Source organism: Sciurus carolinensis, chromosome 11 (assembly GCF_902686445.1).
Source record: "Sciurus carolinensis chromosome 11, mSciCar1.2, whole genome shotgun sequence".
Taxonomy (NCBI): domain Eukaryota; kingdom Metazoa; phylum Chordata; class Mammalia; order Rodentia; family Sciuridae; genus Sciurus; species Sciurus carolinensis.
Genome location: NC_062223.1, coordinates 32,756,094 through 32,777,509, shown reverse-complemented (window position 1 = coordinate 32,777,509; position 21,416 = coordinate 32,756,094). Strand labels below are relative to the sequence as shown.

Genomic DNA, 21,416 nt, shown 5'->3' with positions numbered 1-21,416 from the left:
TTAAATGATGTTAGTTCTCAGACAAGAAATCTGTAAGTAAGGAGTCTAGGGAAAACAGATGTAGATGAAGTTTGAAGGCAAAGCCGTATTTGTGCAAGCATCATGATGTATAGATTGTATGAATGTATTTTGTACCTCATTAAGCCCTATAGAAAAGGTAACAGTTGATAATTTAATCAAATATACATGAATGACTGGGTGCAGTGACCCATTCTTATAATCCCAGATACTTGGGAGACTGAGGCTGACCTTGAGAATCCTCAGCTTTCGGAGTAGCTGGATTTTTTTTTACTATTTCTAATCCAACAATTTGCAAGGCTAAGGTAGAAAGATTTCAAGTTTGAGACCAACCTCAGCAACTTAGTGAGGCCCTATGCAACTTAGAGAGACCCTGTCTATAAATATAAATAAAAATTAAAGGTACTGGGGATGTGGCTCAGTGATTACCTACCCCTGGGTTGAATCCCTAGTACCAGAAAGGGGGGAAAAAAAAATCACTTATCTAGTAACCTTGTCTGATACTAGATAATAAGAGTCCCATTTCAAAATGGTTCCTGGCCATACCCTCCTGGAAGGAAGACTTACAGAGACCAAAAGGAATCTGAACTGACCAGCCTTGCTGAGTTTCCCCAGTCTGTCAGCATTAGATCACACCCTTTTTATCCAGTCACACTTCTACCCGACTGTCTAAGCTTCATTTGTTCTTGTGCAATGAAGTGACCGTTGAGGAATGGGGGTGGGGCGGGAACAGAAGGACATGGTTCAGGGAAGCTTTGGAGAGCTGGATAACTGGAGGTTCCTAGAAGGTGGTGTGCTCAGAGAAGGCACAGAAGAAGCTGCATGCCCGCCCCCCAGTACCTTGCACTGCGTCTCTCTTCATCTGTATCCTTTGTAATAACCTTTATTTTTGCGGGAAACAGACTGGTTGAGAAGCAGCACACAGCACTTAGAGAGGAGAACTCCAAACTTTATTTTATGGTGGTGGGCCCAGAGGAAAAACAGAGTTCCAAATTCTAAGCCCCTATCCACAGTTTCTCACAATATTTATGGGCTATTTAGTGTCATAAATTTTCTAGTCTACCAGATATACAGCTATGCACGGGGTTTCTAGCGGGAAGCATGTTTACAGAAGCAAAGTGCTATAGGGGAAGAACTGACTGGCTCCTCTTGCAAGGCCTTGGATAAATCTCTAGCCTTAGGCCCTGAGCCTCCACAGATGTGTTTACACTTCAATGGGGAGTAGTCAGACTCACAGGGGAATTTATCTCCAATGCTAAAGGTAGGGACCCATGGTCAGTCAGACTTCCTGGAGAAAGAGAGGGGAGGGGAACTAATCCCTTCCCCAGGCATTCATTTCTTACCACAACCTTTATAATTTCATTTCACAACTAGGTCTGGTTTTGCCATCACATTATAACAAATTGATACACATAAGTGATTTCAAGTTCTATGAGCTACCCAAACAAATAATCAAATCTGAGGAGGGGTTGTGGGAACCCCAATTTATAGCCTGTAGGTCAGAAGCACCAATAAAACAACCTGTGCTTTTAATTGCTGCCTGCAGTGGGGGCCAGATTGGTAGCCTGATCCCTAAATCTGTGAGATCTGACACTGTCTCCAGGTAAGTACTATCACAGCAGAATAGATATAGAGGATGTCCAGTGGGTGACTATTACAGAATTAATTGCTTGCAAGGTAAAATAAAAATACTTCCAGGGTGGGCGTGGTGGCGTATGCCTATAATTTCAGCTTTGGAGACTGAGGCAGGAGGATCGCAAGTTCAAAGCCAGCCTCAGCAATTTAGAGAGACATTGTCTCAAAATAAAAATGTGCTGGGGATGTGACTCAATGGCTAAGCACCCCTGGTTCAATCCCCAGTACCAAAAAATAAAAAAATAAAAACACTTATAGATGAAAGTATAGGAGTAAAATAGCTTTATGACCTTGAGATCAGTTACGATTTCTTTAATAGAGAAGACAAAGTGCTAACCATCAAAGGACAGGATGAAATTGTACTTAAGAACTTCTGGTCATCAGAAGATTCCCCGAGGAGAAAAATTATGGGGCAATAAAAAGAAATGAACTGTTGAGACACGACACAACATGGGTAAATCTCAAAAAAGAATGCTGAGTGAAAGGTGTCAGAGGGCACAAACTATATGAATTGATGTAAAATTCTACAAAATGCACTTAGGGTCAAGGAGTGTGTACATTAAGGCATGACTACAGGGAGGAACTCCAGAGGGGCCTGAGGTACCTTTGGGGGAATGATGAGTTTGTTCACTGTTCTGTTTGTGGTGATTTTAAAGTTACATACATACGTGACACAAATTGTACATTTTTAGTATGTTGATTATTTCCAGTCTTACTTCAGTAAAGCTATTTTTATTGTGGAAATAAACAAGGACCGCCCAGATGAGAATAGGCAAAAGCCATTCAGAGCAAGAGAATCACCTGCCATCACTTGTATTTGGCAGACACTCACAGGTAGACAGAGGAACAGGAAAGGTTCATAGTGGAAAAGAGGGAAGGCTTCAGATATGCCCTGCTGAAGGCTGTTGGCGTGGGGAAGCTGCAAGGGGCTCTACTAAAAATAACGTCCTATGTCACTGGTTAGGGGTGCATATTTGGCTGTCTCTACTTAGCCCTAAATTGGAAATGGGACAGAAATTAGGTATTAATGTAGTCCTGACTGTTTTGGGTCAATTGTAATAGTGGTGATTATTTGACTTCTAGATTGATTGTGAGAGATAATCTGATTTCTTGATTGGTTACTGCAGATAGTAGGTTGCCTTGTGGCCTAGGAACTGGAGTTAATTAGGCTGGTTTCATGTGCTGGTTGCTGCACGTGTGGACTGAGTTCTTACATTTCTAGTCCAGCTTTTGTATGCTGGTGTATTCATCAGAAATAGACCAACCATCAGATTCCATAACAATGGCAAGCCACATCTGTGGGAAGATACATATCCAACAAAATACTTGTATCTAGAATATATTTTTGAAATTCCAGTAAGAAAAAGAAATCCAATGTAAAAAGGACAAAAAGCTTGAACTAACCCCTTCACAAAGAATGGTATCCAAAGAGCTAATCGGCATGTGAAAAAATGCTTATATTTTGAGACAGGGTCTCACTAATTAAGGAAATGCAGATTAGATGGGCTAGTACTATATCCTTGTTACAATGACTAAAATTTAAAATTTAGCGGTACTGAATGGTGGTGGAGAATTGAAACACATGGAACCGTCATACACTTCTGGTATCAATTAAATTTGTATAGATGCCCCATAAGTGTTTGGCAGTGTCTATTAATACTGAACATACAGTGGCTGGGAATGTAGCTCAGTAGTAAGAGCACTTGCTTAGCATGTGCAAGGTCCTGGATTTAGATCATCAGTACCACCAGGCAAAACAAAACAAAAAACTAAATATAGATACTTTCTGTGGTCCAGCATTAACACTCTTGGCTTAACCTCTGATAGCAGTGAGTGTTTAGACACACACAAGAATAAAATAACTAAAAATAGGAAACACTCCAAATGTTTATCAAGAGTAGAAATTGTTTATTCATTTATTTTATTTTGGTTCCAGGGATTGAACCCCCGGGGCTCATTACCACTGAGCTACATTCCCAGTACTTTTTTTTTTTTACTTTGAGACAGGTTCTCACTAAGTTGCCGAGGGGCTCTCTAAATTGCTAAGACTAGCTTGGAACTTGTGATCTTTCCAAATCCAAGCTAGCCTCAGCAATTTAGTGAATCTGTTCCCTATCCTCCCGTGTCATTAGGAATACTGGCATGTACCACCATACTCGGCTCCAATTTCTTTTATTTTTTTCTGGGGATTGAATCTAGGATCTCTTGCTTGCTGAGTATGTATTCTACCACTGAGCTGGACCCCCTAGCCCTAGTAGAATTTATCTTAAAATTTCTGCTGTATTTATGAGATAAAGTATTACATAGCAACTAAAAAGAATAAAGTACTGCTCTATGCAGCAATACAGATGGGTCTTTTGGACATAATATTGAGTAAAAGCAAATACACAAGACACTTGATACTATTTGATTATAAGAAATATAAAACAGTGATGGGAATGTGGCTCAGTAGGATGCTTGCCCATTACAAGCAGGGCCTGGAGTTCAATCCCCAGCACTGCAAGGGAGAAAAACTTTTTAAAATAAAATTAGCTTATGGTATAAAGGTCAGAGTAATGATTCCCTTTCGTTGACTTTATTAACTGAGATGGAGGGTGCGTGCAAGGAAGCCTTCTGGACTATCAGAAATGTCCTATAACTTGATCTGGATGGTGGTTTTGCGGGAGTAACACAAAGGTATGTGTTAAGGGCTGGGGTTGTGGCTCAGTGGTAGAGCGCTTGCCTAGCACGTGGGAGCCACTGGGTTCCATCCTCAGCACCACATATAAATAAAATAGGTAGTGTGTCCATCTACAACTAAAGCTGTTTTTAAAAGATATTAAGTTGTCCATCCAAGATTTGTGCATTTGTGCATTTTGTGCAACTTACTACATGTAAGTTGTACCGTAATACATTACTTTTTTACTTGCGAGGCGAGCCCTCTACCAACTGAACTATCTCCCCAGCCCCTAAATTACTTTTTTAAAAAGTATTTTTAGTTGTAGATGGATACAATCCCTTTATTGTATTTATTTATTTATTTATTTATTATATAGTGCTGAAGATGAAACCTAGTGCCTCACACGTGCAAGGCAAGCACTGCACTGCTTGTCCCAGCCCCAGCCCCGGGTACATTGCTTTTTGTTTCCTGTTGGATTGCTCTCCTTTTGTTTACTCTTTCCTTCAATCCCGCTCCTGCTCTGACTTTCCTATTCTGTTGTTAAATGGAACCTAATTAACTCACTTTTAGGTTTCTCTCCTTTCAACCCTGGCACCAGGCTGCAGTTGTGGCTCAGTGGTAGAGCACTTGCCTAGAATGTATGAGGCACTGGGTTTGATTCACAGGATCACATATAAATAAGTGAATAAAATAAAGGTATTAAAAAATAAAAAATAAAACCCAGGTATCCCATGTCCCCTTTTTGCAGTCCTTGAAATCCTATCAGCTCTTCCTTTAAAATCACTCCTATCTGTACTATTTCCAAAGCTTGCTTGTGCTAGAATTTTAACCTTGACCACGGTCCTGAATTATTGTTCAGGACCTACCTTTCTACAGTGCTGTTCTGATGAGATGACCACGCCTCTCACAAGCCTTGAGTGGGATTCATCTCTAGCCCACTAGATGTAGACCAGACTCCAGCATCACATTCAAGATTCTGGTGTGGCACCAACAGCTGTATTACTTCCCCAGTCACTTGCAGTCTTTGGGAAATTGCAATACTTAGTATATCTATACATGCCCTCTGTTAAACTTTGACCTCTTCTGTTCATGCTCCTCTTTCCCTAAATGCCTTCTTTCTATAACTACCTCATGCCAAACCTTTGTAACCAGGGGGTTGTTTATAATGTGCTTCGTGAAATCCACGAATCCCCTTGAAATTATCTGTAAGTATTCCCATATATGCATTTTCTGGAATAAGGCGTTTTCTGGTCATTAGATTCTCAGAGGGGTCTGTTACCCCCTAAAAGTAGATTGATTTAATGGCCTTCTAAAGTAAAATAAATTTAACTCATTTCGTGTTGCTTTAGAATAGTTTTTATCTCCTTAAAACTTAGTCTAAACCAGAGGTAGGTGGGGAGTGCACACCTGGAATCCCAGCTACTCAGGAAGCTGAAGCAAGGGGATTACAAATTCTAGGCCACCCCCGGCAGCAGAGCGAGACCCTGTTTCACAAAAAAATAAATTATACCAAGGACCAGGGGTGGAGTTCAGTGGTAGAGCATTTGCAAAGCATGCATGAGATCCTGGGTTTGATACCCAGTGCTACCAAACAAACAGTTATGAATACTCTTTGAGTAATAAAGCATTTTAGAAAAGTTATGTTTAAAACTTAAATTTTCAGAATCATTCATTTATGTTCCTCAGTACAGTTCTTTGTGTAGAGTGTATTTTCTCAAGATACAGCATCTTAATATATCCGCTTTGGATCTTAGTTAAAGGAGAATTTCCCCTCCCAATTCCACATGACCGTTGTACAGATAGTCAACTGTCATGTCTGTGTGCTTTGATTTAACCGTCCCTTTTTCATGGTATTGGTCACGTTCTCATCACTTCTTTTTTTGTTTTTTTTTTTTTTTTCTGTTACAGATTCCTATAGGCAATGGAAACTGACCTCAATTCCCAGGACAGAAAGGACCTGGACAAGTTCATTAAGTTTTTTGCCCTCAAGGTAATACATCCATACTCTGGAACTGAGAACTGTTAGAAATAACTTCATGCTCCTCCCTTTAGAGAACCCTCTTTAGAAATGTGGCATAACAGCTTGCAGCTTGCCCATTTTAAGGGATACTTCTGTCTGTTGTAAACCAAACTGTGAAGTATGGGGGTGGTATTGGGGGTGTAACTAAAAAGTAGCTTCCAATTTTCCACAGCTACTTGTTCAAAAAATTTTTTTTGTGAAGCTGTTTGAAGAAATGTCAAACTGTTATGCCAGGTTATTGGCACAGTATGTTCCCTTGGGATGGGAACAAAGGCTGAACTGGAATGGGCAGCATTTGGGGCATCTTTCCCTAAGCTTCACTAATACCAGAATATCCAACTTTATTTATTGATCTTGGTAAATAGAGAATTAGAAATGAATTTTGAATGCTGTATTTTCCTAAATCCAAAAATTACTTCCACCTGCATCACCCCTTTCTCTCAATAATTGCCATGCCAGAAAAATCCATGCTGTCGATTCTGGATGTAAAATTATACAGAAGAGTTAGGCCATATGGGCCAAGTGATATGAATAATTGTGGAATTCTTGTTTTAAATCTATGATGACATAAGTTTGGGACCGTGAATATTTAAACCCCAAGTTGGACTTATTCACAAACGTCATAGCTCCCACACAGCACTTCTTCCGCCACGTGACAGTATACATAGCCTCTAATGCCTCTTATTGGTTGACACTCTTTCCTCAGGAATGTTTACAATATTGTTTTTGTGTGTATGTGTGTATTTTTATTTCTGTTTGTTAGGATTTTATCCTTTCCTGAACTATAGTTATTAATTGATGATGAGTAGGCATCTCTTTAACTGTGCATTGGTAGGGTTTTAGGCCTGATAAGGAACCAAATCTGTTTAAGACTTTTCATTTTTTTGTTTGTTTTTCTTTTCAGACGGTCCAAGTGATTGTCCAGGCTCGACTTGGTGAAAAGATTTGCACTCGTTCATCTTCTTCCCCCACAGGCTCAGATTGGGTAACATTTCTGTTCTTTGTGGGAATTTGTACTGTGGTTTGAATGTAAAGTTCTCAAGTGGAATAATAAGGCATGCAGTTTACAGTATTACTAAACCATAACATTAAAATATCTAGTTCCGTTTGATCTATTCACCTGGAAAGTATATTCCTTATTGAAATTAGTCCTTAATTTATTTTGTTCTTAACTTTCTGCTGTCAGAGATGAAAGGCTTACTCCTTAGAAGACAAAAATAATGCCTTGTTACCTAGTCCTTGTAATAGGTAACTAGCCTTTTCAACCTGAGATCTGGGGCTTTGATGCCCGCTGTGCCTTATGGGGAAGGGGGAAGCACACAAGTGTCTCCCTAAATCAGCCCAGGCAAACCTGCATGACCCGGCACACAGCTTTGTGTTCCTGTAATGTTCCTCCAGAGTGCTTCACGCAACAGTCCCTTTTGTTTTCCAGTTCAACTTAGCAATCAAAGACATCCCGGAGGTTACACATGAGGCCAAGAAGGCACTGGCAGGGCAGCTGCCCGCTGTGGGACGGTCCATGTGCGTGGAGATCTCACTCAAGACTTCCGAGGTAAGGCAGTGGCCGGGATGGTGTCTTCACATGGCACGCAAGGGTCTCCACCCTCTGGTTCCAACTCATCCTCAACTTATTCCTCCCTTCCCTCTCTGAACTTATCATTTTGGGGAGGGGCCTTGCTGGGGAGTTGTTTTTTTGCAGTGCTGGGCACGGAGCCCAGAGTCTCACGTAGACTGACCCAGCGCTCTACCATGGAACTACACCCTCAGTCTCAGGGTCATGGTTTTTGGACTTATTATTCCAGCAATGTGGAGCAGGCTCTTTGCCTTCTCATAGGATGTTTCTACTCATCCTTCAACTGACATGCTCTAGAAAATCTCCCTTTTAGGGGGAGAGGTAATTGTTCTCCTTAGACTTCCTGTGGTACTTCGTTTATATTTGGTTCCAGAGTGTAATTTGCTATATTGTGAGTTTTTAAAATTGCCTTTGTTCACCCTAATCCATTTTAGGATTGAGTCAAATATAGTTTTCATGGGTTTTTTGGAGGGTTTGTTTTGTTTGATAGTGCTGGGGATCGAACCCAGGGCCTCGTGCATGTGAGGCAAGTGCTCTACCACTGAGCCACAGCCCCAGTGCTTTTTGTTTTTTAATTTGAGATAGGGTCTTGCCAAGTAACTCCAACTTGTGATCCTCCTGCCTCAGCCTTCCTAGTTGCTGGAATTATAGGAATGTGCCACCTTGCCTGACTGTTCTAGCATGTTTATTAATCTATTTCCACCAGTAGATTGTGAAGCTTTATGATATAATAAAAGGCAAATGGAGTTTGGAGTTATTCAGAGCCAAGTTCAGATCCCAGCTGAATAACTTTTGCCAGATTACTTAACCCCACCCTCAGGAACACCGCCAAACTGCTTCCCCTAACATGTAATAGGGAGTCAACACATGTTCCAACCACTTTTACTCTTGATCAGTAGCTATTCCACTCATGTATCCTTATGTTTTTGAGATTTTTATGAAATAAGGCAAGATATAAATAAATAATCACTTATGTTCTCGGGATTATGCACATAGTAAGCTTTCAAGTTTTTTTTTTTTCCCTTGTGGTTACTGGGGTCTGAACCCAGGGCCTTAGGTATGGCAGTCAAATATTCTAGCACTGGGCTGTATCCCCAGCTCTGAGAATTTTTTTTTTTCTTTTTTTTTTTCTTTTTGGTACCAGGGTTGAACCCGGGATCACTTAACCATTAAGTCACATTCCTAGCCCTTTTTTTTTTTTTTTTTTTTTTTTTTTCTTTTTCCTAGCCCTTTTTATTTTTATTTTGAGATAGAGTCTTGCTAAGTTATTTAGGGCTTCATTAACTTGCTGAGGCTGGCCTCAAACTTATGATCCTCGTGCCTCAGCCTCCCGAGTTGCTGGGACTACAGGTGTGTGTCAACACCCCCGGGTGTTAGTTTTTCTGAAGGGCAATTTGGAAATATATCAAAAGTCTTAGCTGGGTGTGGTAGCACTCTCCTGTAATCCCAGCAATTTGAGAGACTGAGGCAGGATGATGGCAAGTTTGAGACCAGCCTCAGAAGTTTAGTAAGACCCTGCCTCAAAATAAAAAAAATAAACAGGACTGGGAATGTAGCTCAGGACTGATACTGAGTTTAATCCTCAGTACCCCCAAAAAACAGAACAAAACAAAAACAAGTGAGAAAATAGTATGTATAGGGCTGGGGTGTGGCTCAGTGGTAGAGCGTTTGCCTAGCACGTGTGAGGCACTGGGTTCTATCTTCAGCACCACATAAAAATAAATAAAAATAAAGTTATGTTCAACAATGACAAACTTTTAAAAAAATACTGTATATAAGTGTGATCCAACTTTTTGGAAAAGTGACTGGTTAAATGGATTGACATTTGTTTTTATTTTCCTTTTTGCTTCTGTCTACATTCAGTATTTTTATTGGGCTATGTAGTGCTCTATAATTTAAAAATGAAATAATTTTTTAAAAAACTAAAATGTTTTTCAATTGTCCCATCCACAGGGAGATTCCATGGAGCTGGAAATTTGGTGTCTTGAAATGAATGAAAAGTAAGTACCCTGTCAGGGTCCTTGGTCGATAGCTGAGGATAAAGCAGATGACATCATGTGAAAGCAGGCCTTTGTTTTCAGAGGCACGGAGCCCATTCTGACCACTTAGCAGAGCCAATGGGTCTTTGCTACGATTTGCTTCATGCTTGGCTTCCAGCCTAAGCACAGAGATGACCTTCAGAGGGAGTGTCAGTTCAGAGAGACTCACACACCACAGAGAAAGGAGCAGCAGAGAAGCTGAAAAGGATTTTTTGTTTTCCCAGAGTACAGCAAGTTCTCTGATTAAATCCCTCGCGAACTCATGGAACATGACTACTCTGTTTTGTCTATTTCTGTGTGGCAATCATCCAGTAAGATATCCCTGCCCTGCTCCTTTCACACACTGAGTTGGTCATGGATTGGAAATGCACGTTATCTTCCTTCGCCCGATTTCTTTTTTCAAGGCAGATCAGTTTACCTCCTGCCCGAGGCTTCAGTTTTCAAGAATAGTATATAGAAAGTCTTGAGGAAATATTATCAACCCATCAAAAGAAAAATCTCAGTGATAAGTATATGGGTGGCATGGGCATTATTATTACCATTTTTAATGGCAGTGCAGTTGCCAAGTTATGGTCCCAAATTTTAGTGCCAGACTGACTTTTCTTCATATTTCTTTTACAGAGTTAGACAGCTCAAGTGTGCTGTGCTGCTTTATTTCTTAGAAAGATAATCACTTCCAAACTAAGAAAAAACATATAAAGTATTTTTGGGTGCTCTTATGCTGTGTCTGATATCAAAGAAAGTAAACCTGGCTGACTTAGACAGTCTGCCTACCAAGAACTCTAATCACAGCTCTAGTTCAGAGCATGTTTTAATAACGAACTGGCACAGTTCCAGCATTTAGTGAGTGTCTGTGTGCTCCTCAGGTGCGATAAAGAAATCAAAGTTTCCTACACAGTGTACAACAGACTGTCACTGCTGCTGAAGTCCCTTCTTGCTATAACTAGGGTGACACCAGCCTACAGACTCTCCCGAAAACAAGGGCATGAATATGTCATCTTGTACAGGTAAGCCGTCATCCTGATTTGTTCATACGCCTCATCATAGTGCTTATTGTCCGACACTAGTATTCTGTGATTTTATTCTAGAAGGTGGTTGGTTGGATTATTGATATTATAGCTTCTGTGTGATCACTTTTCAGCCTCCCTTCTGAACCTCCATATTCCAGAAACACCAGGTTCACTGTCCTTTTGTTTCTGCATAGTCATCATTTTGTCTCAAAGCTGGAAAAGGAGTTTAAGACTGAAAAACAGACTAGGCTATCCTGGGAAGATGCCACAGCCTTCTGGATTCCAGAGCTGACTTCAGACATTTGGTCTAACAAGCTGCTAATTCAACTGAACCGTTCAAACTAGTTGTCTGTGGGAATAATGCTGTGGTCAACAGTATTCTACTTGTAGGATTTCACCTCCATAATGCATCGAGTGCCATTTAGTCCAGGCGTTGTGCTGGGAGCATGGTACAACAATATCTCGGTCCTGCACTCATGTTTCTACTTGAATGGGGAAAGTTTGATATGTATATAATTATAATAAAAACCAGTATTTGAAAACTGCATTGCAGTATTGGGGAGAAAGACTGGGAAAACACAGGGGAAGAGAAAGATTGATATTGAGGGGAGAAAGGGGATAAGGCCTCGTGGAGGAAGCTGGCATTCGAGGTGAACTGTGAGGCAGAGAATTTCAGCTTGTAGAAGTGAGGGAGAATAATCATTCCAGATGGACATACAACAGCTGACTAGACACAGAAGCTGGGGCAGCATGAGATCCATACTCAGTTTGTCAAATGGACTAGAATGGAGAATTTGAGGCTATATAGAAATATGTGAGCAAAACAGGGAAAGCCAGAGCTCCTGAATCATCCAAGATTCTTTCCTTTGTGTTAGTGTTAAGCTGTTGGTTTTAGCCTTCAGACTACATACATAGAGCTGATTTTTAGTATTCATATAATAGGATGGAGGGAGCAAGGAGGGTTTTTTGTTTCGTTTGTTGTCTTTGTGGTGCTGGATTGAACCCAGGACCTTGCACTTGCTTTACCACTGAGCTACCACCTCCCCTGCCTTTTTATTTCAATTTTTAAATTTTGTGACAGGGTCTTGCCAAGTTGCCCAGGCTGATCCTCCTGCCTCAGCCGCCTGAGGAGCTGGGATTATAATCATGTACCACTGTGCCTAGCCTAAGATGATTTTCCCCCTCTTGGGTGGTACTGGGGATGGAACCCAGGGCCTCATGCATGATAAGCAAGTGCTTTACCACTGAGATTCACCCCCAACACAATAATTCTTATATTTTTAATTTTTCAGAATAGTCTTACCTAGTTAATTTTTCCATGGTGGAAAAGATGTTCTATGGTCTTAACCCATTTACTTTGAAATGACTCATGACAAGCAAGTAGAGTGGCCTATAATTGAAAACTACTCTTCAAAATCTAGGACCTTCTTATAGCAGTACCAAATCTTTTTGCCAACTCTATTTACATAGTCTTTATTTCCCAGGAGGTATACTTTTAAAACACAGCTCAGGAATGTAGAGAAAAAAACATAAATAGCAGTTTCTACTTAAATATTATTTTCCTCAGTTCTTAACCAGCGATCTCATATACATCTCTGTGCCTGTGGCTTGATTAAAGTGGTTAGTTGGTGTCAGTGCTCCCTCATGAGGTGTTCACACAAATAAGGAAAGAAGAACTTGTTTTGTTTATTTAGTTTCCTGTCTTTTGGGCCATAGAGGTCCTGAGAATAAAGAATCAGGTAACATTTCTTTTTCTTTCTTCCCTACAGGATATATTTTGGGGAAGTTCAGCTGAATGGCTTAGGAGAAGGTGTGTATCATGGGCAGAAAACGTGTAGTGTTAAGAGTGCTTCTAACTTCAGAGATGGGCTTGGTTGCTACCTGTTGTTATACATGACCCTTCATTGCCATACATGTCATACAAGTAAGGAAAAGATTGGAAGGCAGTAAGTGGTCCGAGTGCTGCTAGGGAGGACCTAATAATATTCCCAGAAGCTCCAGGAACTCAGTATTATTTTTATCTCTTTGAAGGTAGTTTTATCTGGAAATAGACTGCTCTTTCCTGTGCCAATTTTGTGTCAAAATTGGATAAATTGAAAGGGGTACCACAAGACACACACACAGACACATAAGAGATTGAGGTTGCTGTACCCGAGGTGTTAAGTGAATAATGCCAGAGACTGTGTAACAGACTGAGTGATTAGGGAAAGAAGCTAGGGACTGTGTCAGCCTTCTCTGGATAAAAGCTAATCCTTTCTCTCTTCTAGGCTTCCAGACTGTTCGTGTTGGGACAGTGGGCACCCCTGTGGGCACCATCACTCTTTCTTGTGCTTACAGAATTAACTTGGCATTCATGTCCACCAGGTGAGGAGGAGCCTTAGAATCCAAAAGAACCATCCCAGGGAGGCTAAAGCTCCTACCTTTCCCCAAACTGCAAGACTAAGTCTACAGGTCAGCTTTGCTAATGCCAAAAGCATCCCTTCAGAGGAATAAAATCAAGAGAAAAAGTTGTCAAATTGGAGAATTTGAATGTCCAGACTCAGCTTGTCCAGAACATAGAGGTTGTGGTTTATATTTAGAGATTGCAATACTTAAGGCCAGTGCCAACCAATAGATAGGAAGTGAGGGGCCCTCTGCGGACTTCAAGGGGGCTGGGAAGACATTCTAACAAATACTGCAATTTGCATATTGCATTACAGGCAATTTGAGAGGACCCCACCTATCATGGGGATTATCATTGATCACTTTGTGGACCGTCCCTATTCCAGCTCCTCTCCCATGCACCCCTGCAATTACAGGTGAGGAATGTGAAAGGTGCTTTCCCAAACTGCAGCTAGGCCAAAGCAGCCACTTGCCTCCTGGACAGAAATTGAGGAGCTAGTTTCCCTTTCTGCTGCTGCCTGTTAGGTACATCATGACTTGAGATATGTAGAATGTCTCAGAAAAGTATTGGACATTTCGGATCTCGATGGTAATGGTATGACATTTCTCCATATGTAGCAGGTTTCTTGGAAAATGCAAGAGTTCCATTCATTTGTTGGGCGCGGTGGTCGCACACGTGTAATCCCAGCTACTCAGGAGGCTGAGGCAGGTGGATCGCAAGTTCCAGGCCAGCCTGGGCAACTTAATGAGACCCTTAGTCTCAAAATAAAAAGGGCTGGAGATGTGACTCAGTGGTAGAGCACTTGCCTAGCATGAGCCAGGCCCTAAGTTCGATCCCCAGTACTGAAAAAAGAAAAAAAAAAAGTGTCAGTAATTCATGGAATATCCTGGACTAAAGAAATTATTTTCATGTCATCGTCTAGCATTATGAACTCTACCTGAAACAATTCTTGTCACAACTCCCATCCTAATTTAACTACTCTTTCTCTACTTTCTGACATTGACTGCCATCACCATAAAGTTCATTCTCTCTTCTCCCCTCACTTTAGAACTGCTGGGGAGGATGCTGGAGTGACATACCCATCAGTGGAAGACTCTCAAGAAGTGTGTACGACCTCTTTTTCCACCTCTCCTCCATCCCAGGTAGGAGGAAACAGGTTCTGGGCTGGTGGGAGAGCTACTTGGTGGTGTGTGTGTGTGCACCCACACCCACACACCTAATGGAATGGTATTCAAATTTACAGTCCCTTTTGGTGTCGGTGGCGACTGTTTCAGGGGGGTTATTTTGAGGAGTAACCATGTTATACAACAGATAATATTGCAGTGTTTCTCACCTGTAACCATTCTTAACCCACAGTATTACATTTGACCTTTACCTTCCTGGTGAGGGCTTCAAATTCCCTAGAAAATCAGTCACTGAATCCCAAATGCATTACGACACCACAAAGATACTCTACACTTGTGAATTTAGTAGGTACTGTTCTTTTTAAGTGGTATACTTGGTTTCTAATAATGTAGGAGTCCAATAATTATTTACTATAAAATGCCAGTAAGAAAGCAGTCATGGAGCCTTTCCTAATACCTGAAAGATAGCTGCTGCCTGTTTGTATTCTTCTCCCAAACATTCTAACCATTAAATTTTCCACTGAAGTCAGTCTTCAGTGACAAACCCAGTTTCAGTGAAACACTGGCTTGAAATGATGTTGTCAGCTTCCCCCGTGGAAGCACGTCCTCAGTTGTGCAGGGCTGAGACGACATGGGCCAGAGAGTGGGTTTTACCAGTGGACTGAATTTCAGGGGCACATTTCTTCCCTTCCACCCCAGCTCCTTCCTGCTCATTGCCCCCAGCTCCCTGCACTCCCTGTCCATCATCTCCATGATCCTCTTCCTCTGTGACTTAGCTAGTTTCTTTTAGCCCTTCCCATTTCTACCTTCCTTTAGTCCCAGATTATCCCCATTTGCCATCTGATTTAGTAGCGCTACATTAATTAGTGCTCCATAAGCTTTTGTTTTCTGTATTATTTTAATTATGGAAATGTAAAAAACTCTCCCATCCTGTGTTGTTTGGGAGGTACTGGATTTAAGTTGTGGTTCTCCGCTGTTTCAGAAACATGAGTTAATGTCTGTGGAGGTGTAGCTCAGTGGTAAAGCATGTGCTTAGCTTTCAGGAAGTCATGGATCCAATCCCCAGCACCAGAAAATAAAAAGATTTGTATTCTAAAGTTGCCTAGATAATTTGGTTTGGGGTGTAGGACTGATTCCTTTCCTACAAGTATATGTGGGGCATAAGTGTCAGCATTATTCTGGCCGTGGGTGGCTTATGGTATGCTTACTGACAAGCAAAACTGACACAAACAGAGAAACGTACACTTTCTTACCAGGATATTCATGGGAGTAGATTTATTTTTTACTTATTTATTTTTTTTGATACCAGGGATTGAACCCAGCGTGCTTAACCACTGGGTCACATCCCCAGCCCCAGTCACTAGGTTGCTTGCAGCCTTGCTACATTGCTAAGGCTGACTTCAAACTTGTGATCCTCCTGCCTCAGCTTCGTGAGCCGCTGGGATACGCCACCAGGTCCACCAGGGAGTAGTTTATTTTTTAGCTGACAATAATATGGATAAGTCACATTAAACAGTCTTACTTTGGTTTGTAAGTGACAGATTCATGAACAATAAATAAAGTTATGAGTTGGGAGACATGAGAGATGGTGATTTTGGGCATAACACATCAGTTTCTTAGATCCAGTAGAATTGTGATCCCTAAAGTTAAACAGGTATTAAGCAGTTTCTGCACTTGATGTTTGCATAAATGTTTGTTGACCTTTGTAAAGAGAGGCTTTTTCTTTTAATATTTTTTTAGTTGTCAATGGACCTTTTTTATTTATTTATTTGTTTATATGCAGTGCTGAGAATTCAGTGCCTCATACATTCTAGGCAAGAGCTCTACCACTGAGCCACAACTCTAGCCCAAAGCTGTCTTTTTAATGATCTTTGAAGTTGATGGTGTCTTGTCATGATATTGTCAACAGTGTGCACTTCTTAGGTGATTCCAGAGTACCTCTAATCAAAGTTGGTACGGTGTGGTGCAGAAATATTTATTTTAAATGGATGATAGAGAAAAAAAAACCAGTTACTGTCAATTTTCCTTATTCCTGTTGATATTAAATTCCTGCTGGGTGCCATGGTGCATACCTATAATCCCAGAGACACAGGAGGCTGAAGTAGGAGGATCAAAAGTTTGGGGCCAGCCTTAGCAATTTAGCGAGGCCCTAAGCAACTCAGTGAGACCCTGTCTCAATAAAAAATAAAAAGGGCTAGAGTGGAGTTCAGTGGCAAAGCCTCTTTAGGTTCAGTCCCTGGTACCAAAAAAATAAAATGTCTGGGGATGTGGCTCAGTGGTTAAGTGCCCCTGGTTCAATCCCTGGTATCATGAATGAATGAATGAATGAATGAATGAGTGAGTGAGTGAATCCATCCATCCATCCATCCATCCATCCATCCATCTTTGGTTTAATACAGGAATTTACATTGTTTAAAAACTTATTGGAGCTTCCGCTTGAGTCCAATAAATACATGTTAAGGTGATGTTGTTTGCTTTTCTAATAAAATAAAGATCATTGTGTTACCTGGGCGTGGACATTAGGCATTAAATAATTGTGATTCAGAACCTGCTATTGTGTCCTAAAGTCCTCCATCCCATTCCAAGCATCAATTACCTAATTGGACAGATTTAAAGATGGAGCAGCAAGACCCCACATAATCATCATACCCCTAAGTGGCTTTGAAATCATAAAGAGTTTTGAGAGGGACCAACCTTTTACTCTATCAAGTTGTCCCACACTGTCAGGGACTACATGTGTGCACGTGTGTGCATACACACACACACACACACACACACACACACACACACACACTTCTGTACACATGCTCATTTTCCCCAGGACAACATAGGAAAGTATACCCCTGAGGTTTTTGAAGTCTAGCCACCCATCCAGGTGTGGTGATGCATGCCTGTAATCCCAGCAACTTGGGAGGCTGAGGCAGGAGGATTTCAAGTTGGAGACCAGCCTAAACAATTTAACAATAACCTGTCTCAAAATAAAAAGGTCAGGGTGTAACTCAGTGGTAGCTCTGGGTTCACTCCCCAGTACTGGGGGGAAAAAAATTCTAGCCAACAAATGTCTGCTGTTTGAACCCGTCCCTGGAGACTGTGGTCTTTTTCCTTGAAAAAGGCTTGCAGTGTGACCTTACACGCCCGTGTCCTCTCTTCTCCCTTTGCACCGCTCAGCCCTTCCTGTAGGATCGCTCTCTCCTTCCTCCCACCTTTCTCTGACTAACACAGACTAATGCTGGGTTCAGGTTTCTCTGTCTGAGTCAGCTTCGTTTCAGCTGCTCGTCAGGGAGACAGGCATGCGGGATGCACCCTGGGGAAACATTCTCTCGGACCCTGCGGTTGTCCCTTTGGGAAGGCCGTGCAGCGTTCTCCCTCCAGCAGTCCTGAGCCCCACTGTCCCTCCAGCCGCTCACTGCTGACCCTCCCTGAGGTGCTTTCACTTCTTTCTCAAGTCCCTTTTCTTTTTTCTTCTCGTTTCTCCTGTCTCTGTGTGTGTCTGTGCACAGTGTGTGTTTACTGTCACAAAGGCACATTTTCAGACCCCTACTCCTGTGGTGACGGATACTCTGAGGGTCCCCATGGCAGGACTGGCCTTTTCCCATCAAGTGAGTTCATTATGGGAAGAAGGGGTTATGACCAGATGGCTTCTTTCTATTTAAAAAGTGCAAATAAAGTACAGTGTATAGTTCCTTAAACATGCCCAAGTGTTCTGTGGGATTCTTTTGAGTCTTGGTAATTGATTTTAACAGGACACAGCCACAGCCTGGCAGCCCAAAATAGGGATTTTCATTTGCCCCGCCTCCTTCCGTTGTGTGAAAAATACATGGAGTTATTTATATCAAATTCCAAATAAACAATTCAAGACTGGTTTTTTTTTTTTTTTTTTTTTTTCAACATAAATAGGAATTTTCCCATACCCAGGGGTAACGGAGGGTGTGATTAGAGAAGATGGCCTTCTGTTTCAAAGGGACCTGAAGGACAAAGGAGAAAATATAGTGACTCTGGAAAAACTGATGCCTTTGGCTGCAAGTTCTGCTCTGGGTTGCAACTCACAGATGTGCCGAGCTGGGACAGAAGCAGTTAGCTGAGCACCTGGGAAAGGAGGAGCCAGGAGCCCATTTGAGGTCTTCAGGACCTCCAGAGCAGGGATCCCAATCCCAGTATAAACAAGTCTCTGAATTTTCATATCCTAAAAGAGTCTAAAAACGCCTGTCTCGTCCTTAACCCCCACTGCACCAGGCCTGCAGCGCCTATGCCTGTGGGCTGGGACCCATTCCTTCCCTCTGCTAAGCTCCGTCCTTCCTGGCTCTCTAGGATGCCTGTTTTTCCTGCCTTTCCTCTGCCCCTCTGTTTTTCTCTTGCTCAGCTCTCAAGCTCTCGCCTTTCCTATCAGCCTGCTGTCCTGGGCCTTGGATCAGCTGACCTGGCTTATCCAGTAGTGTTCGCTGCTGGCTTAAATGCTCCGCACCCTCACCAGGTATCTTGAAAGATGGGTGGACCATGGGCTTTCCAGGGTTGCCTCCCCTCCCCTGGGCCTGTAAAGAAGCTTTTACAGTGAAAGCATTGTACTGAGGGTTTGGAAGCAGAGCTCTTTGGTAACTTTGGAGAACTGTGAAGGACTCTCCAAGAGGAAGGAGCCTCTTAGACTTCAGAAAAAAAAGACGACTTTCCCAGGGTTTCTTCCCCCTCTCTCTCCTTTTTTCTCTGTAGTGATTACCATGCATGTCATTCAGTAGCCAAGTCCCAGGAGGGATAAAGATCCTGGGAGACTGTCTGGTGACAGCACTGGTGATGGGGAAGCCCGGAAGCAGACACCATTCAGCTAGGGTGTGCTGTTCACTCGTGCCTGACGCTGCCAAGGTTCACTGTATCTTTCCATTTTTCCCCAAAGCTGATGGTTCCTGGGAAGGAAGGTGGGGTGCCTCTTGCTCCCAACCAGCCAGCCCATGGTGCCCAGGCTGACCAGGAGAGACTGGCGACCCACACTCCTGCTGACATGGCCCACTGTGCTGCCACACCTTCCAGCAGGTGAGTCCCCATCATGGCTCTGCTACTTCTAAGGCCAGTCAAGGGTCTACACACCCTGATACACACAGACTTGGCATGGCGTTTGTGCCCCAAATGGAAATCCATGTATTTCCCTGATAAGAATCTCGGATTGAATCTGGTATGTGAGGAGACTGGCCAGGGCTGACAAGGAGACTGGAAATAGCAGGAGCTCGGTTCTTGTCACCCTCCTCCTGTAAAGAGGTGGTCAGGTGTTGTTCTCACCCCAGCATTCATTCCCTTGGCATGGGACGGTGTTTGCTAAGGACGCAACAGGGTGCCAGCCACACACCTGCCATCATGGCACCGTGGCGCATCTGCCGTCGTAGTGGGGTCAATCATTTTCTGCTGTGTTAGCGCCTCCTGGAGATCCTTGAAAACACCTGTTTTTCTTCATTTAAAAAAAAGAAATCTTTTGTCTTTTCTGATTACCAAAATGACACATTCAGTGAAATTCAAATAATGATGACAGGATTAGGTAGAAAGTGCACAAATACCACGTCACCTCCTTTATAAGGAGGAGAGGGCTGGGGTGTGGCTCAGTGGCAGAGCGCCTGCCTAGCATGTGTGAGGCCTGGGTTCCATACCCAGCACTGAGCAAAGAAAAGGTGATGACAGAGAACGTCACGATGAAGGGATTGGCCCCAGTCACTTAGCCCATCACACACCTGGGCACAGGCTGCTTCCCCGTCACCCTCAGGCTCCCTGGGAAGCTACACTGGGAGCTGCCCCGCCCACCTGCCCTTGGTTTGGAAGGCCCCGGAGACAATGGGACTGCATTGTCCCATCACATCCGTGGTGAACTTTCTCATTGAAATTCCTGGTATATTTGTTTTCATTCCCACAGTGGAGTAGTCGAAGGGGAATTGTTTGGAAAGATTATTTTTTGTGACATTTGTCAGAAAAAATAATTTACTCCCTTCCTGACTTTTCAAAGTTACATTTTTTTTTTCTTACACTTTTTTTCCTCCTGTGGGATAATGGGGGAAGGTCTGCTAGTCACCTTACACTCTGGTTTTCTGGGCCTCAGCCCCTCGGACATGCCCAGGAGCACCTATAGACAGAGAAGCCTGTGGGAGCTGTTGGATGCAGGTCCTCAGAGCTCAGAAGCCTTCCACAGGGCCAGTCCCTGGGGTTCAGAGGCCACCTGCCACTGTCCTCGTGCCTTCCTTGAGACCCCATTTTTGACCAGAGGACTTTTCTTCTCCCTGGTCCGTCAGAAGGCTGTGACCATTGGGCTGGCAGCCACTGTCTAGGTCCCCTGCTACTGCTTAGAGTCCCCCTGTAATCCAGGACCCAGCATCAGTCCAGAGGGCTGTCAAGGTGGGAGCAGCAAGAGCAGTTGAACTGAGTGTGTTCAAAGATTTTTCGGACTAGAGGGATGATCGAGAGTGGGGAGAGGGACAGATACGTGGACGGGAGCACAGGAAAGCCCGCCCAGGCCATCAAGAGTGGCGAAAGCTCTGGCTGGCTCATGCCCCAAATGTGGGACTCCTGTGGGCAGTGCCCCTTGTGAGACAAGGCTTGAGGTTAACATTGTGCTGTAAACTATGGAGTTTTAGGTATTTTCAGATTTAAAAAAATATGTAAAAAATGAAGAGAAGCTGAAATTTGGGGTCTGGCTGTGTAATAGATTACTAGTAAAATCACAGTTGTTTATGAGAGTTGCTTGCCTGAATTGATGGTGGCTATGTGCAGGGTAACTGATGTTTGTCATTGGGATTTCAGATTAAATTTTATGTAAGCTTTACTCCATTATGTTTAAATTTTAGTTGTTCAGGAAGTGCAGATCATGAGGGAGGGGGACAATGGCAGTGACCAGACACATAGTGTTGTGTCTCACGTGAATAGGCTGAGGGACCAACCCATGCCCAGGCTACAACCCCCCAAGAGGTTGGGCTTAGGGGAATTATCT

At 42.7% G+C, this 21,416-nt stretch overlaps 1 protein-coding gene and 1 non-coding gene across 9 annotated transcripts in view; one reads left to right on the top strand and one right to left on the bottom strand.

Moving 5' to 3' along the window:
• Nucleotides 1-21,416, top strand: part of Atg13 (autophagy related 13) — a 48,148-nt gene that overhangs the window by 20,626 nt on the left and 6,106 nt on the right. The window contains exons 2-13 of one of the 8 annotated variants that reach the window (XM_047518071.1): nucleotides 6,221-6,302; nucleotides 7,237-7,317; nucleotides 7,765-7,884; nucleotides 9,859-9,905; nucleotides 10,811-10,951; nucleotides 12,724-12,764; nucleotides 13,222-13,318; nucleotides 13,654-13,752; nucleotides 14,386-14,479; nucleotides 17,962-18,060; nucleotides 18,849-18,932; nucleotides 19,347-19,483. In XM_047518071.1, the coding sequence (XP_047374027.1) occupies nucleotides 6,234-6,302; nucleotides 7,237-7,317; nucleotides 7,765-7,884; nucleotides 9,859-9,905; nucleotides 10,811-10,951; nucleotides 12,724-12,764; nucleotides 13,222-13,318; nucleotides 13,654-13,752; nucleotides 14,386-14,479; nucleotides 17,962-18,060; nucleotides 18,849-18,932; nucleotides 19,347-19,483 (1,109 nt within the window). In that variant the 5' untranslated portion in view covers nucleotides 6,221-6,233. Of the gene's footprint in view, nucleotides 1-6,220; nucleotides 6,303-7,236; nucleotides 7,318-7,764; nucleotides 7,885-9,858; nucleotides 9,906-10,810; nucleotides 10,952-12,723; nucleotides 12,765-13,221; nucleotides 13,319-13,653; nucleotides 13,753-14,385; nucleotides 14,480-17,961; nucleotides 18,061-18,821; nucleotides 18,933-19,346; nucleotides 19,484-21,416 lie in introns of all 8 variants that reach the window. The other 7 variants (XM_047518070.1, XM_047518073.1, XM_047518074.1 and 4 more) reach the window with 7 other exon arrangements.
• Nucleotides 8,390-8,461, bottom strand: Trnav-cac (transfer RNA valine (anticodon CAC)). Its single transcript has one exon. It is a non-coding gene; the product is annotated as a tRNA-Val (tRNA).